Source organism: Oncorhynchus mykiss, chromosome 11 (genome assembly GCF_013265735.2).
Source record: "Oncorhynchus mykiss isolate Arlee chromosome 11, USDA_OmykA_1.1, whole genome shotgun sequence".
NCBI lineage: Eukaryota > Metazoa > Chordata > Actinopteri > Salmoniformes > Salmonidae > Oncorhynchus > Oncorhynchus mykiss.
In genome coordinates this window covers 62,214,826-62,232,732 of record NC_048575.1, presented here as the reverse complement: position 1 = coordinate 62,232,732, position 17,907 = coordinate 62,214,826, and the positions used below count along the sequence as shown (strand labels likewise).

General features: G+C 41.2%; 1 protein-coding gene across 2 annotated transcripts; it reads right to left on the bottom strand.

The window, feature by feature from the left end:
• Positions 1 to 5,790: 5,790 nt before the first annotated feature.
• LOC110536179 (arrestin domain-containing protein 3) lies at positions 5,791 to 14,702 on the bottom strand. 2 transcript variants are annotated; one of them, XM_021621785.2, is made up of 6 exons: positions 14,006 to 14,702; positions 13,744 to 13,810; positions 13,499 to 13,610; positions 9,401 to 9,503; positions 8,572 to 8,837; positions 5,791 to 8,147 (listed from the first exon to the last, which is right to left on the bottom strand). In XM_021621785.2, the coding sequence occupies exons 1-6, from the start codon at positions 14,433 to 14,435 to the stop codon at positions 8,037 to 8,039; spliced, it is 1,089 nt and encodes a 362-aa protein (XP_021477460.1). In that variant the 5' UTR covers positions 14,436 to 14,702; the 3' UTR covers positions 5,791 to 8,036. The 2 variants fall into 2 exon arrangements, with proteins under 2 accessions (XP_021477460.1, XP_021477459.1); XM_021621784.2 differs by having other exon boundaries at positions 13,499 to 13,646; positions 14,006 to 14,671.
• Positions 14,703 to 17,907: the final 3,205 nt, after the last annotated feature.

The window sequence follows — 17,907 nt, the reverse complement described above, 5'->3', positions numbered from 1 at the left end:
AGTGGCCTGCCCTTGTGAAGGGGCATGGGCTATAAAACTTTTCAAATACGCCCTCCTCTCCCTTCCTATATAAGCCCTTGACGACAATATAACTTCCTGTTCCGAGGATGTAGGACGACGGTCCGATGTCAGAATGGTTCAGATAATACAGTGCCTTGCGAAAGTATTCGGCCCCCTTGAACTTTACGACCTTTTGCCACATTTCAGGCTTCAAACATAAAGATATAAAACTGTATTTTTTTGTGAAGAATAAACAACAAGTGGGACACAATCATGAAGTGGAACGACATTTATTGGATATTTCAAACTTTTTTAACAAATCAAAAGATCAAAAGAAACAAGATTCTCCTGTTTCTCCGGCCACAATGTGGGACGCTGCTAAAGCCACACTAAGAGGTCATCTAATTACATATGCTTCCTCTAAGAAAAAAGCAATGGAAGCACACAGGCTAGATCTTGAGAGGGAGCTGGAATGCTGTGAAAAAATACATAAACAATCCCCAGACAGCACCTCCTGGAGTCACCTTAAAGCAGCCAAAGCTAAACTGAATTTGGACTATACTCGGGAGATAAAAAAATAAGTTTTCTTTACTAAACAGAAATATCATGAGTATAGCAATAGGCCCAGTAGATTGCTTGCTTACCAATTAAAAAAGGAGCAGTCAGAGCGTACAATCATGGCTATCCGAACAGCAAAGGACGAGGTCACATATGACCCAAAAAATATCAATTTAACTTTTCATGATTTTTACTGTAAACTCTGAGAAAAAAACATACGGAGGCAGAACTCGCTACCTAAACTATCAGAGACCGACCAAGAAGATCTCAACTCCCCCTTCACTCCTGAGGAGATCCTGGAGGCAATTACCTCCATGCCACCTAATAAGTCCCCAGGCCCAGATGGATTCCCCAGAGAGTTCTACAAAGCTCTTTGGCCCCAGCTCAGCCCTATCTTCATTCCAATTCTGGAGGATTTTTGCAAAAACTGAGTTCTCCCAGACTCAATGCACACAGCTCGCATTACAGTGTTGCTCAAAAAGGACACTGTAATGTCCTGCTTGTCCTTCCGGCCCATAAGCTTGTTGGATTTCGACTATAAAATAATTACCAAATTGCTCGCCAAAAGACTAAACACTCTTCTTCCCAAAATAATAAAAGCGGACCAAACTGGATTTATTAGAGACAGATACTCTTCTGATAACATTCGCCGTCTTTTTTATATTATTGATCAAGTAAACGCACAGAAGACCCCTGTCCTGCTGGCTTCACTGGTTATAATAAATCCCACTATGCCCTCAGACAAACCATCAAACAGGCAAAGCGTCAATACAGGACTTAGATCGAATCCTACTACACCGGCTCTGACACTCGTCTGGTGACTATTATGGGTTACAAAGGGATTCCAACCGTGAGCTGCCCACTGACTTGAGCCTACCAGACGGGCTAAATTACTTTTATGCTTGCTTTGAGGCAAGCAACACTGAAGCATGCATGAGAGCACCAGCTGTTCTGGACAACTGTGTGATCATGCTCTCCGTAGCCGATATGAGCAAGACCTTTAAACAGGTCAACATTCCCAGATGGATTACCAGGACATGTACTCAGGACGTGTACGCATGGACCAACTGGCAAGTGTCTTCACTGACATTTTCAACCTCTCCTTGACCAAGTCTGTAATACCTGTTTCAAGCAGACCACCATTGTCCCTGTGCCCAAGAAAGCGAAGGTAACCTGCTTAAATGACTACCGCCCCGTAGCACTCACATCAGTAGCCATGAAGTGCTTTGAAAGGCTGGTCATGGCTCATATCAACACCATCATCCTGGAAACCCTAGACCCATACCGCCCCAACAATTCCACAGATTACGCAATCTCAATCACACTCCACACTGCCCTTTCCCACCCGGACAAAAATAACACCTATGTGAGAATGCTGTTCATTGACTACAGCTCAGCGTTCAACACCATAGTGCCACAAAGCTCATCACTAAGCTAAGTACCCTGGGAGTAAACACCTCCATCTGGAACTGGATCCTGGACTTCCTGAATGGCTGCCCCCAGGTGGTAAGAGTAGGCAACAATACACCTGCCACACTGATCCTCAACACGGCGGCCCCTCAGGGGTGCGTGCTTAGCCCTCTCCTGTACTCCCTGTTCACCAAGCACGACTCCAACACCATCATTAAGTTCGCTGATAACAAACCAGGCAAAATTAAACAGGCTTATTTTTTATAATGAATATGATTTCGAAGGGTAGAAATGATTACATATTAAAGCATTAGACCTCTCACTAAAGGCTTCAGTCATACAAAAGTTATACTTAAATCCAAACTGGTTCTCTCACAAATTAATAACAATGTCTCACCCCATGCTCAATAATGGCCTTTTTCCCTTTATTCAGATTACAACCACACACTTTCAGTTATTTGAATAGGAAATAATCTCCCAAATATTGCTAGTTTTAAAAAAAAGCTACAATTTCAATTCGGTTACAATTTCAATTTAATCCACCTGAAAAAACAGAACAAATAACTCAAAAAAATATTGTGGTTAAACTCAAATATACTATTAGATCAAAAAAATGTATTTTTTATTTAAAGAAATGTATAATCTTTGTAAATTATATCATAAATTGGACTGGTGGAGTAATGTCACACATGTAGAAAAGAAAAATATATGGAAATGTCTACCCAAAATTACAACCAACTAATTGTGGATTTACCACAAAAATGGAAGAGGAAAGTACAAGAAGGAAAAAGTACAGTTTGCACTGTTCTGTGAAGGGAGTAGTACAAAGCGTTGTACGAGATCTTCAGTTTCTTGCCAATTTCTTGCATGGAATTGCCTTAATTTCTCAGAACAAGAATACTGACAAGTTCCAGAAGAAAGTTATTTGTTTCTGGCCATTTTGAGCCTGTAATCGAACCCACAAATGCTGATGCTCCAAATACTCAACTAGTCTAAAGAAGGACAGTTTTATTGCTTCTTTAACAGCACAACAGTTTTTAGCTGTGCTAACATAATAGCAAAAGGGCTTTCTAATGATCAATTAGCCTTTTAAAATGCTAAACTTGGATTAGCTAACACAACGTGCCTTTGGAACACAGGGGTGATGGTTGCTGATAATGGGCCTCTGTTACCCTATGTAGATATTCCATACAAAATCAGCCGTTTCCAGCTACAATAGTAATTTACAACATTAACAATGTCTACACTCTATCTGATCAATTTGATGTTATTTTAATGGACAGAAAATGTGATCAAACTTCTTCACAACAGTATCTCGGACCTGCCTGGTGTGTTCCTTGTTCTTCATGATGCTCTCTGCGCTTTTAACGGACCTCTGAGACTATCACAGTGCAGGTGCATTTATACAGAGACTTGATTACACACAGGTGGATTGTATTTATCATCATTAGTCATTTAGGTCAACATTGGATCATTCAGAGATCCTCATTGAACTTCTGGATAGAGTTTGCTGCACTGAAAGTAAAGGGGCTGAATAATTTTGCACGCCCAATTTTTCAGTTTTTGATTTGTTAAAAAAGTTTGAAATATCCAATAAATGTCGTTCCACTTCATGATTGTGTCCCACTTGTTGTTGATTCTTCACCAAAAAATACAGTTTTATATCTTTATGTTTGAAGCCTGAAATGTGGCAAAAGGTCGCAAAGTTCAAGGGGGCCGAATACTTTCGCAAGGCACTGTAACTACAGAATGAAGCCAACATCAGCGTGAGCTTTGGTTGCGAATGGTATGAACTTTGAACTCTTATTCACTACAGAAGTGAAACCTCCTAGCCGTTGTGTTAGCAACAGCAGATGCAACGAGGGTTAGAAAAGAACAGACAGAGTATCCCGTCTATCACCCAACGACATTACTACAACGTATCCAATTGACAACCAGAGACATTCTTCAAAGGACTCGGTTTGGCAACACGGCCTTCCATTTACCACCAACCTACCGAAGCGCAGCTCAGAGTAAATATTTATTGCATTTTCCTTTTCCAAATGGGCGGTAATTTAGAATGCATCAGATACTGCATTTACGATAGCACAGCTTCTCCCTGTGTACCTCAGTCTTCCCGCTCTTTCACTCAAACCCAGCCCTTTTCCTTTGTGTAACAAGCTGTCATATATGTTCCGCCCGCTAGGGACGTTTTCCTTTATGACGTAATTTGTAATCAAGTTATGATTTAATTATGTGTATGTGTAATTCTGTGTGATTAGTTAGGTATTTAGTAAATAAATAATTAAACCTAATTTTGTATTGCTGATTCAAATTGTTAGCCAGGGTTTGTGCAGATAACCAAGAATTTACAACTTTCAGATGAGACTGAATTAAGATGACGATTGATATTGACTGCTATTGATGTAAAATATTACTAGGTCTTTAAGAGTTTATTCAGAAGATAACAGCTCTATAAATATTATTTTGTGGTGCCCAACTCTCTAGTTAATTACATTTACATGATTAGAGACCGGGAGGTCCGTGGGGCGACGCACAATTGGCCTAGTGTCGTCCGGGTTAGGGAGGGCTTGGCCGGTAGGGATATCCTTGTCTCATCACGCACCAGCGACTCCTGTGGTGGGCCGGGCGCAGTGCGAGCTAACCAAGGTTGGCAGGTGCACGGTGTTTCCTCCGACACATTGGTGCGGCTGGCTTCCGGGTTGGATGTGCGCTGTGTTAAGAAGCAGTGCGGCTTGGTTGGGTTGTGTATCGGAGGACGCACGACTTTCAACCTTCATCTCTCCCGAGCCCGTACGGGTGTTGTAGCGATGAGACAAGATAGTAGCTACTAAAAACAATTGGATACCACGAAATTGGGGAGAAAATTGGGGTAAAATTCAAAAAAAAAAAAAAAAAAGTTTATTCAGAAGATAACAGCTCTATAAATATTATTTTGTGGTGCCCGACTCTCTAGTTAATTACATTTACATGATTAGCTCAATCAGGTGATATTAATTACGGAGAAATTATTTTATAGAATAGCATGTCATATCACTTAATCCGGCATAGCCAAAGACACGACAATCCCTTATTGATGTCACCTGTTAAAAATAATTGAACCTGCCTTCTCCCCTTCATCTACACTCATTGAAGTAGATTTAAGCCTTGGGACAATTGAGACAGATTGTGTGTATGTGCCATTCAGAGGGTGAGTGGGCAGGTCAAAATATTTAAGTGCCATTGAACAGGGTATGGTAGTATATGCCAGGCACACCAGTTTAAGTGTGTAAAGAACGACAACGCTGCTGGGTTTTTCCATGCTCAACAGTATCCTGTGTGTGTGTATCAAGAATGGTCCACCACCCAAAGGACATCCAGCCAACTTGACACAACGGTGGAAAGCATTGGAGTCAACATGGGTCAGCATCCCTTCGGAACGCTTGACTCCTTGTACAGTCCATGCCCCGGACGAATTGAGGCTGTTCGAGGGCAAAATATGGTGCAACTCAACTAATGTTTTGTACACTCAGTGTATGTGAAAATACTCTGACCCATATTGCCCTCGTTGGGAATAAAAACTAATGCACCTTCATCTCAAATATAAGGACAGGAAATTCATACCCAGAACAAATGCAGGTATATAAAATATATGAAACAAATATTTAACCAACATTTCATTGTTGTACACTGTGGGTATAGTATCGTCACAAACACTGATGGATATGGAAACACAAGAATGGGAAAGGAAAAGGGGATACCTAGTCAGTTGTACAGTGAATGCATTCAACTGAAATGTGTCTTCCACATTTAACCCAACCCCTCTGAAATCATGTTCAAATGTTTTTTAAATGGTCAAATGGAAGTTAATGTGTTTATTACAGGTCAATAACATTCATGGCATATAAGTAGTATCAGTCAAACAGTACTTACAAAATGTTCAATTCTACAGGTGGCCAATCTGTGAAGATCTACTTAAGAGTTTATCAGTGGGCTTTCCTAAAGTGCTACCTTGATACTCAGTTTGACAAACACAACAAAATATACAGTACATTGTTAAAAGGTATTGTGGTTAAAACATGTATGTATGTATGTATGCATGCATGTATGTACACATACACACAGAGACAATTCAACATGTTTTTATCAGAATACTGTCTGTTTCTATTGTGATATTACAAATGATACATTTTTGGCAATACATAAAGAGTCTAGAGATGTGTACTTCCCTGTCTTCATTAAGAAGGTTCAAGGGAACTCAATGGCAAGGACGTCACAAACAAGGACAGTTTTGACATTTGAAATCAAATGAAAAAAAAATGTCCACGTTCAATACAACATAATGAATTTACCACCAATACATCTTCAAAACAATGGGTTGTGCACATCTTTTAACGGCAGTACTGAACTCTTCAAGGGAGTTTGAAAGAGTTTAAAATGAGTAGATGTCCTCAATGGATGAACTTGGGAGTGTTAAAACAGACATAAAAACAGTTAGAACAGCAACATAAATACAATATATAATTTACACAAACACATCAATACAATTCATATGAAAAATATATTATTGTGCGTGAATTTGAGTGGTTCTTCATATAGTAAGCTCAACCACATAAATGTCAAATGTTTCAGACTTTGTTGGATTACGCTCATACAACTAGGAGTGTAAAAACATGGTTTTGTTATTCAGACCACAGCAAGAGAACAGTGTAGTAGCATTAGTGTACTTTTAAAATGGACATACAAATGAATTAGTGATTGAATCACAAGCATCCTGAACATTCTATTTTTCCAAACGAATGGGGCAAAACAATGTTGACCATGAATAACAAATCGAATCCTTAAATGAACCATGATAAAAAAGACAAGTAGGGTGAGACAGACAGACACCACGGAGCGATTGATCAAACATGAGTAAACACAGTCACAAAGCCCAATTATCTTATGTTAACAATCACTCAAGCACCTTGAAAGAAATGCTAAGCAACATGACCTGGCAAGAGATGAACGACGACTGTACCATTAGATATTTAAAGCACTGTCCGTCTGTCACCTCAAACACTGGAGGATGGCAAGGCATCATTACATGTAAGTAGTATGAAATATATGCAGTTTTATTTACAGTTGTAAATATGTATGTATGTATGTATGTATGTATGTATGTATACATATACAACTGTAAATAAAACTGCATGGCTATAAAAACATGTAACAGAAATATTAACGGAACAAACACCTTTTAAAAGTTGATGCATAAAATATTAGAAAGTCTGGTACCGTATTTGGTACAACCCTGAGAACTATTGCAAATCAACCTTTTTAAGAGGCATTTAACATAAATCCTACAATTTGTTATGTTGTAAGATTTGTTAGAGCAAGTTTAGTTGTCTATCAAGCCTTCTTCCTTATCAGCTGTAGTATTGAGTTAGTCCTCTAAGCAATAGCATTGCCCAATAGTTCCTCATCTCATGACCTAGATGGAGGTGAATTAGGCTCTGAAATGTCAGTTTTTTAAAAAAGTAATGAATTCTGAACATTTATGGCAATAGTGAGCAGAAACAGCACAAGACTTCCATAGGTATTGGTAAGAGACAATATATGAAGGAAGGATTTGACATGGTGGTTGATGACAAAACTTGCTCTAACAATTCTTATGGTGATAAACATGTATAAATTGTAGAATTGGAAACCCCATCTTAAAAGGGGTTTGGCAGTGTCTAATCTCAGAATCCAGAACCAAATCTAGAGTGAATGTCGGCCTCTGGCCAGCTACTGGACATAGTGGAGGGCCTAAATTACCCCCCCTTTCCAAAATTCTAAAGATGCCAGGTTTACACCAACCCGGCGAAATCGTGATTTGTCCAAATAATCAGTGACACAAAAACCAGCTCACCAGAGGAATGGTTCCTAGTAACCCTCATATTCCCATTCCCAGTTGTGAGACACAATACATGTATTTAATATGACTAGGTACATATTAGAGACATTCGTATCTAAGTGCTGCTTACCCTGCCTAAATCCTAACCTTAACCACTAGGTAGAAAAACACTGACCTTAGATTGGAGTCTAGGGGCAATGTGATCCTAGTACTATTGCTGCTGATATGGAGGTGGAGGCTGGGGAGCATAAACAGGAATATTACACAGCACAATGGGGAACAGCACCTTGAGGTCCGTGGAACCTCTGATACGTAGACTCACCTGCAGGAGAGAAGAAGAACAGGAAGAAAAGACAACATCAGAACAGAAGGATAGGCATTGGGCCAGTCCAATCACCTATTTAACCTACGATTTTGAGGAGATCTGTGCAGGTTATACAGATGTAAGCAATATGGCAAAAAAATTACACCTGGGCTATCGAGAGGGCAAGTAGGGGTGATTTCCATATTGCTTATACCTCTCAGCCTCATATTCACAACAAGTCTCTAGAGTAGGAGTGCTGATGTAGGATCAGTGTTGCATTTAAGATCATGAATAACATTACATGGACAGGGGGGGACCTGATCCTAGATCCGCCCTCCTACTCTGAGACGCTTTGTGAATGCAGGCCCAGATCTCCAGGAGTGCTTAGGGGTCGATTTGGGATTGGTAGTAAAAGCTGCATAATTTCCAGATGGATACCTACATCCACAGTGTAATCCACCTCCAGTATAGGACAGTTGGAGATAGTGAGAGTCGTGTTGGGAGGGATGGGAAGCATCATATCGCTGTAGACCTCAGAGCTACTGGGGTTGACAGGCTGACCATCCACTGAAGCCAGGTTTTTCATCTGCAACCTCCTGTTGCACTTGTTATGGGTGTAAAACATCTGCTTCTGGATAAGTGTCGCATGCGGAGTCACTGTCCGAGAGGAGCCGTTACTAAGCTCACAGATGATTTTCACCATCTCTCCTATAGAAAAAAAAGGGGGATTCAAAAGGTGAGATGTGTGTTTATTGGAGTGTGTAAACACAACTATCTTGGAAGACTTGACAAGTGAACAGGAATTTCTATTGAGTCTCCATTTATTTGACAATAATAGACGAGTAATTTTGTACACCAGTCATGCGCTGGAAAACTCAGGCACGCACACACAGCATTTCTAGCTAACATTCTGACACAATTATTCCCTTGTTCACAAAGACAGACCCACTTCTTAGACCAAATCTGGGTGCATACCACAGTCTGCTGGCTAACATATTGGTCTTGTTTTGTAAAATACTAGCCTTGTGAACAAGAACTTACTGCTGCATTCCCAGTTCGTTTCACATCGTGCACGTAGAATGTGAACTCAGGATGGTTGAAGGCTAGAAAAATACAACAATGTCAGGGCTGGAGCCCCTCTAAGGAAGTGTTTTTTATTGTTCCAGTACTAGCTTCCTGTGTACGTGTACATTAACTTGCCTAACGCTACAGAAACAGGAGTTTGGTCCAAAGGGCAGGAGCCTTTCGGGCTTGGGACAAGGCTTACTTACCTGGGACAAAGCCTTTCCTCTCAGTGCAGACAGTCATTGAGATGGGACCTGAGGCACACCAGAGGCAGCACAGGGTCTTGGTGTTGCTGCCTGCCAGAGGAGCCTGGAACAACACACAGATCTGGGGTCAGGCTATTTTTTATTTATTTATTTCACCTTTATTTAACCAGGTAGGCAAGTTGAGAACAAGTTCTCATTTACAATTGCGACCTGGCCAAGATAAAGCAAAGCAGTTTGACACATACAACGACACAGAGTTAAGGTGCCTTGCGAAAGTATTCGGCCCCCTTGAACTTTGCGACCTTTTGCCACATTTCAGGCTTCAAACATAAAGATATAAAACTGTATTGTTTTGTGAAGAATCAACAACAAGTGGGACACAATCATGAAGTGGAACGACATTTATTGGATATTTCAAACTTTTTAACAAATCAAAAACTGAAAAATTGGGCGTGCAAAGTTATTCAGCCCCCTTAAGTTAATACTTTGTAGCGCCACCTTTTGCTGCGATTACAGCTGTAAGTCGCTTGGGGTATGTCTCTATCAGTTTTGCACATCGAGAGACTGACATGTTTTCCCATTCCTCCTTGCAAAACAGCTCAAGCTCAGCGAGGTTGGATGGAGAGCATTTGTGAACAGCAGTTTTCAGTTCTTTCCACAGATTCTCGATTTGATTCAGGTCTGGACTTTGACTTGGCCATTCTAACACCTGGATATGTTTATTTTTGAACCATTCCATTGTAGATTTTGCTTTATGTTTTGGATCATTGTCTTGTTGGAAGACAAATCTCTGTCCCAGTCTCAGGTCTTTTGCAGACTCCATCAGGTTTTCTTCCAGAATGGTCCTGTATTTGGCTCCATCCATCTTCCCATCAATTTTAACCATCTTCCCTGTCCCTGCTGAAGAAAAGCAGGCCCAAACCATGATGCTGCCACCACCATGTTTGACAGTGGGGATGGTGTGTTCAGTGTGATGAGCTGTGTTGCTTTTACGCCAAACATAACATTTTGCATTGTTGCCAAAAAGTTCAATTTTGGTTTCATCTGACCAGAGCACCTTCTTCCACATGTTTGGTGTGTCTCCCAGGTGGCTTGTGGCAAACTTTAAACTACACTTTTTATGGATATCTTTAAGAAATGGCTTTCTTCTTGCCACTCTTCCATAAAGGCCAGATTTGTGCAATATACAACTGATTGTTGTCCTATGGACAGAGTCTCCCACCTCAGCTGTAGATCTCTGCAGTTCATCCAGAGTGATCATGGGCCTCTTGGCTGCATCTCTGATCAGTCTTCTCCTTGTATGAGCTGAAAGTTTAGAGGGACGGCCAGGTCTTGGTAGATTTGCAGTGGTCTGATACTCCTTCCATTTCAATATTATCGCTTGCACAGTGCTCCTTGGGATGTTTAAAGCTTGGGAAATCTTTTTGTATCCAAATCCGGCTTTAAACTTCTTCACAACAGTATCTCGGACCTGCCTGGTGTGTTCCTTGTTCTTCATGATGCTCTCTGCGCTTTTAACGGACCTCTGAGACTATCACAGTGCAGGTGCATTTATACGGAGACTTGATTACACACAGGTGGATTGTATTTATCATCATTAGTCATTTAGGTCAACATTGGATCATTCAGAGATCCTCACTGAACTTCTGGAGAGAGTTTGCTGCACTGAAAGTAAAGGGGCTGAATAATTTTGCACGCCCAATTTTTCAGTTTTTGTTAAAAAAGTTTGAAATATCCAATAAATGTCGTTCCACTTCATGATTGTGTCCCACTTGTTGTTGATTCTTCACAAAAAAATACAGTTTTATATCTTTATGTTTGAAGCCTGAAATGTGGCAAAAGGTCGCAAAGTTCAAGGGGGCCGAATACTTTCGCATGGCACTGTACATATGGAGTAAAACAAACATACAGTCAATAATACAGTATAAACAAGTCTATATACAATGTGAGCAAATGAGGTGAGAAGGGAGGTAAAGGCAAAAAAAAGGCCACGGTGGCAAAGTAAATACAAAATAGCAAGTAAAACACTGGAATGGTAGATTTGCAGTTGAAGAATGTGCAAAGTAGAAATAAAAATAATGGGGTGCAAAGGAGCAAAATAAATAAATAAATACATTAAATACAGTAGGGAAAGAAGTAGTTGTTTGGGCTAAATTATAGGTGGGCTATGTACAGGTGCAGTAATCTGTGAGCTGCTCTGACAGTTGGTGCTTAAAGCTAGTGAGGGAGATAAGTGTTTCCAGTTTCAGAGATTTTTGTAGTTCGTTCCAGTCATTGGCAGCAGAGAACTGGAAGGAGAGGCGGCCAAAGAAAGAATTGGTTTTGGGGGTGACTAGAGAGATATACCTGCTGGAGCGTGTGCTACAGGTGGGAGATGCTATGGTGACCAGCGAGCTGAGATAAGGGGGGACTTTACCTAGCAGGGTCTTGTAGATGACATGGAGCCAGTCGGTTTGGCGACGAGTATGAAGCGAGGGCCAGCCAACGAGAATGTACAGGTCGCAATGGTGGGTAGCATATGGGGCTTTGGTGACAAAACGGATTGCACTGTGATAGACTGCATCCAATTTGATGAGTAGGGTATTGGAGGCTATGTTGTAAATGACATCGCCGAAGTCGAGGATTGGTAGGATGGTCAGTTTTACAAGGGTATGTTTGGCAGCATGAGTGAAGGATGCTTTGTTGCGAAAAAAGAAGCCAATTCTAGATTTAACTTTGGATTGGAGATGTTCGATCTGGGTCTGGAAGGAGAGTTTACAGTCTAACCAGACACCTAGGTATTTGTTGTTGTCCACGTATTCTAAGTCAGAGCCGTCCAGAGTAGTGATGTTGGACAGGCGGGCAGGTGCAGGTAGCGATCGGTTGAAGAGCATGCATTTAGTTTTACTTGTATTTAAGAGCAATTGGAGGCCACGGAAGGAGAGTTGTATGGCATTGAAGCTTGCCTGGAGGGTTGTTAACACAGTGTCCAAAGAAGGGCCAGAAGTATACAGAATGGTGTCATCTGCGTAGAGGTGGATCAGAGACTCACCAGCAGCAAGAGCGACATCATTGATGTATACAGAGAAGAGAGTCGGTCCAAGAATTGAACCCTGTGGCACCCCCATAGAGACTGCCAGAGGTCCGGACAGCAGACCCTCCGATTTGACACACTGAACTCTATCAGAGAAGTAGTTGGTGAACCAGGCGAGGCAATCATTTGAGAAACCAAGGCTGTCGAGTCTGCCGATGAGGATGTGGTGATTGACAGAGTCGAAAGCCTTGGCCAGATCAATGAATACGGCTGCACAGTAATGTTTCTTATCGATGGCGGTTAAGATATCGTTTAGGACCTTGAGCGTGGCTGAGGTGCACCCATGACCAGCTCTGAAACCAGATTGCATAGCAGAGAAGGTATGGTGAGATTCGAAATGGTCGGTAATCTGTTTGTTGACTTGGCTTTCGAAGACCTTAGAAAGGCATGGTAGGATAGATATAGGTCTGTAGCAGTTTTGGTCAAGAGTGTCCCCCCCTTTGAAGAGGGGGATGACCGCAGCTGCTTTCCAATCTTTGGGAATCTCAGACGACACGAAAGAGAGGTTGAACAGGCTAGTAATAGGGGTGGCAACAATTTCGGCAGATCATTTTAGAAAGAAAGGGTCCAGATTGTCTAGCCCGGCTGATTTGTAGGGGTCCAGATTTTGCAGCTCTTTCAGAACATCAGCTGAACGGATTTGGGAGAAGGAGAAATGGGGAAGGCTTGGGTGAGTTGCTGTGGGGGGTGCAGTGCTGTTGACCGGGGTAGAAGTAGCCAGGTGGAAAGCATGGCCAGCCGTAGAAAAATGCTTATTGAAATTCTCAATTATGGTGGATTTATCAGTGGTGACAGTGTTTCCTATCTTCAGTATAGTATACTATACTTTGTATGGCTGTGACAAATGCTGAAATTCTTTCTTCAACTCAACTTCAACTAATATGTCATAGGCCTATATCAAAAGGGAATCAGGTGGATAACCTACATAAGGCAATTATAATAGGATGACATTTAACTCATTGACATTCAAGGTTGGCGTAATGCCCAGGTAGGTTCAGATAGACAATGGGAGGACATGCCCTTACCAGAAGATGTGGTTGGTTGGCATCTATGTGGCTGGCAAAGTTGAACTCAGTCACAAACTCCTTGGCTAGATGCCATGGCCTGTGTATCTCCACCTTCATTGAGTAAATTATACTGCCATGCACCCCATGGAAAGAGGAGGGGAAGTTTCTGAATGAATGCAAATAAGTTTAACAATAATGGTCAGACCTTGAATATACAACAGTGAATAAAACATACACACACAGTAATAAGACTTCATACACACCCTTGTGGGATTTGGCATGTGAATGGGTACACATGGGTTCCTGGTTGAAGTGTGGTGTTAGGGACCGCTGAAGATTGAAAACAAAACAGTTCATTTAAACACAACACAACAGCTAGCTGACTAGCTAGCTATGATTATAACTCCAATGTGATACACAGACGCACACACACCTTTTTAAATACACCGGTGTATCAGAATTCAGATTATGATGCATGTTTGTAAATAAGTAACTGTGTAGCTAGCTAAGTAATAACATAACTACCGTTATTTTCTTGCATTACGATTTGAGAGAAGTTGAAGAATTCCAGCCTTGCCGAGTGGACTCGTCGTTGCCTTCTGCGTCGTCCTCTTCTTCCACCACCTCCTCCTTGTGTTGTCCACTGTACCTTTGCTTTTCCATTTAATGTTAATGTTATAGAACTGAGCTTTGTTTCTTTCGAAAGATCAAAGGAAATCTGACCTGCCATAAAGTCACCACTCGAGAAAGTCACTCTCGGGTTATTGGCGTTGAAATGTATTGTAAAATGTTTAAACGTTTCTCCAAACATTTTTTGTGCAAAAAAAATGGCTCTGAAGAAAAAGCAACAACTGTGTGTGTACTGTTTAAACCAGACTGCGCAAGCCCACGATATGCACACAGGGGCGTCTCGTGCTGAACCGTTCTTCTTGAATGGGAATTTTAACCCGTTCATGTCCCTTCAGTCAATCAAAAAAACGTAACTAGAACTATTGTAACCTGCAAGGTTTAGATATGATGGCGATTATTTCATATGGTTTAGAGATATGAAAGTAATGAGATGTAGCCAAATGAATTAAGTTCAATTCACTAACTGCAATGACAATTTAGCTACTGACAACTAATATCTAAAATAGCAATTTAGCTAGCTAGCTAAACAGCTTCACAATCTTTCAACTCATCATTCATTCCACTGAGAGCACATATTTTGAGGGAAATGTATAACCAGGTGCAGGTAAATTTCTGTTGTCGTTAAACTAAGGTGGTTTGATTGGCTTTGTTTGTGCATGGAGAAAGCGATGCCTTTCAAGGCTATTGTTTGTGCACGGAGAAAGTGTCAACACCTGGGCGGTGATCAGTAAGGCACAATCCACAATGACAACATTCCGCTAGAAATATATTCGGGCAGATATGCCTCTGACATGTACAGTACAGTAAGGAATCTTGTCAGGCCAGCTCAGTATTGCAGATATAAATGCCATGCAGGCACGGAACGGGACCATACTTAACATGTCAAGAGAGACATGTCTGTTCTACGCAATATACACTCAGTGGCCAGTTTATTAGGTACACAACCATTCCCGAAAATAGTTAGCTCCGACAGAAAGTGGTCTTGGCTTGCTATATAAAACAGGCATTCAGTTACTGTACTATTGAACGTTAGAATGGGCAAAACGAGTCACCTAAGAGATTTTGAGCATTGCATGATTTTCGGTGCCAGTTCTCAAAAACTGCTGGCCTCCTGGGATTTTTAAGCACGACAGTGTCTAGGTCCCTCAAGCTAAATTCTGAACCTCGAAGCCAGTTTCACTACATTTTTTCATTTTTGCACTCTAGTCGGGAACTGATTTAGACCTCGGCCACCAGGTGGGTACAATTAATTAGCAGGTTGAACAGAAAACCAGCAGGCTCCAGACCTCGTAGGGTAAAAGTCGAATGCCTCTGGTCTAGGGTTAACAGAGATTGGTGCGACCAACAAAAAACATCCGTCAGCGGTAGTACTGTGGGTGAAAACAGCTCGTTGATGACAAGTCGAAGGAGAATGGCAAGAATTTTGCCAACTAAGAGGTGGGCCACAAACAGGCAAATAACGGCATAGTACAACAGTGGTGTGCAGAACGGCATCGCAGAATGCACGACTCGTCGATCCTTGCCACAGTTGGGCTATTTCAACAGACGATCACACTGGGTTCCACTTCTATCAGCTAAAAACAAGAAGTGGCTCCACCTGATTTTTTGTCAATGAATTTGTGGAACAGTGTTGCACAGAGCACATTCAGAGATGGTGACAACTCAGGTGTACTGTTATTTTCTTGCCACTAGATGGTGATAGTGCCTTTACTTTTGTATGATGTTCAGCGTTTCATCTGAGCAGCTCAAGATGAGGACAACTAATGCTGCGTTCATAACCAAGTGGGAAGGTGGTATTTAGCACATACGACTGGGAAAAATCCACTTGAACGTCCCTCCAGCTCGTAATTACTTGTGGGAAACTAGTCTGTCATCCTGAGCTCTGACTTCTCCCACATCCTGACCTCTGATGTCACCTACTAAGGAAATTACCTTGATAACAGCATTTTCGGCAGTTAAATGTAACAAAACATTATTTATAATAATCTATCTATTAATATGAATTTTGAACACTGTAATTGTTTTACAAGCATGGGTTAACTGCCTTGTTCAGAATGACACATTTTTGCCTTGTTGGCTCTGGATTCAATACAGCTACTATTTCAGTTACTGGCCCGATGCTCTAACCACTAGGCTACCTGCTGCCCCAGACTGGAGTCATATTAGAAATCTGTGCAGGAAGCAATGAGAAGCAAAAGCCATTTTCATTGTGTGGTTGTTGAACAATGAATGTGTTTAATCTTAAATCAGTAACATTTCAACCTCTTTTAATGTCAATATCTTCAATTTCAGATATCAAGCTGCAGTAGTGTTTTCAGAGCTTCACTTTGCACTCTGGTTTTAAGAGAGAATACAATCTCCACAATGTTGAAAATGGTTTATTAGAAAAACATTTCTGGGACATAACATTCTAGGACATTTCTAGGACATAAAATCACTTGACACAAGTTACTTTGACCACATATCTTTCCATTCCCACTGTGTCGTTCTTCATAGTGAACTTAGCAGAGAGACATCGACTGCCAGTGCTCTTGTCTTCACGATGGGTACGTCCCAAATGACACCCTATTCATTACTTATATATTAGTGCACTACTTTTAACCAGGGCGCATAGGTCAAAAGAAGGGTACTGGATAGGGAATAGGGTGCCATTGAATCTTTCTCACTGGGGCAGTGAAGTGCAACAGTTTGAACAATTGACTTGTCAGAGGTCATGCCGGGCTGTGTAAATGTATTGAGGCCATGTGTTACAAGATGTAGAGCATGTCTTGGTCTTGTAACAATGAGAGTTCATAGATGGTTATCATACCACACTACATGGATCACTGCTCAATGCTGTCAGAACACTACACCTTGACAGTTTGCACACGAATACACACACACTGCTCATTAGTCATGCCTCTGTTTTTGTGTCCTCTTAAGCAAAGGAGAAGGATGAGGACCTTTAAATACAGCTGTATCAAAATGTTTTTATATATATGCTGTAAATATGAGGAAAAAACTCTTCAAGAGCATCCCAACCTCATCTCAAAGAGACATTCAACATAAGAGCAAGTTGTCATCACTAATTGAGGAAAGCATCTTCCCCTGGTAAATTCCCTTGAATTGTCCATTAGACGTGATGACTCCTCTTGATCCCTTTTTATCTTAATACACACATAAATAGTGGAGTAGAAAAAGTTTAAGTTCAAGTTTAAATTGGACAGAGGATTGCAGTGACTCAATCTCACTGGCGTTCTCTACAGAGTGATCATGACCACCCTTGCTCTGCCAGGTGGACCTCTGCCATGATTGGGCATTGTTCACAAACGCTTGTTAGGACAAGATGGGCAGTTGAGTTAAGACGAGGAGTTTTATCTGACCACGTCCTCAGAGTTGTTCCTGGTCTCCTGGCCAGGGCAACATCTCGATTCTCCCTCCTTTTCCAAAAGTGTACACTTCCATCACTGATTTAGAAGCATGGGATTTATTTAAGCATTGGCCGGAGGGAGTTTCCACTGTTGTAAAATCCTTGTGACAAAGGCTGTGTTTAGAGCCATCCAAATGATCCAATTCTGATTGTTTTTCTCCATGTCCAGTATATATTTTTTTGCTTCCACATTCAGTTTTACGTGACCCATATCAGATTCACGGATTGCCACTGATATAGCCTCTGAAATAGTGCACAGGTGAAATGCTTGTCACTTTTCCACATTTTTTAGTGGGGTGATTGTCGTGTTAATGATTTGTTTTTTTCAGTGTCCAGACTGAGGGCGCCTATGAAACATCAGAATTATATCAGGATTGAGAAATGTGGA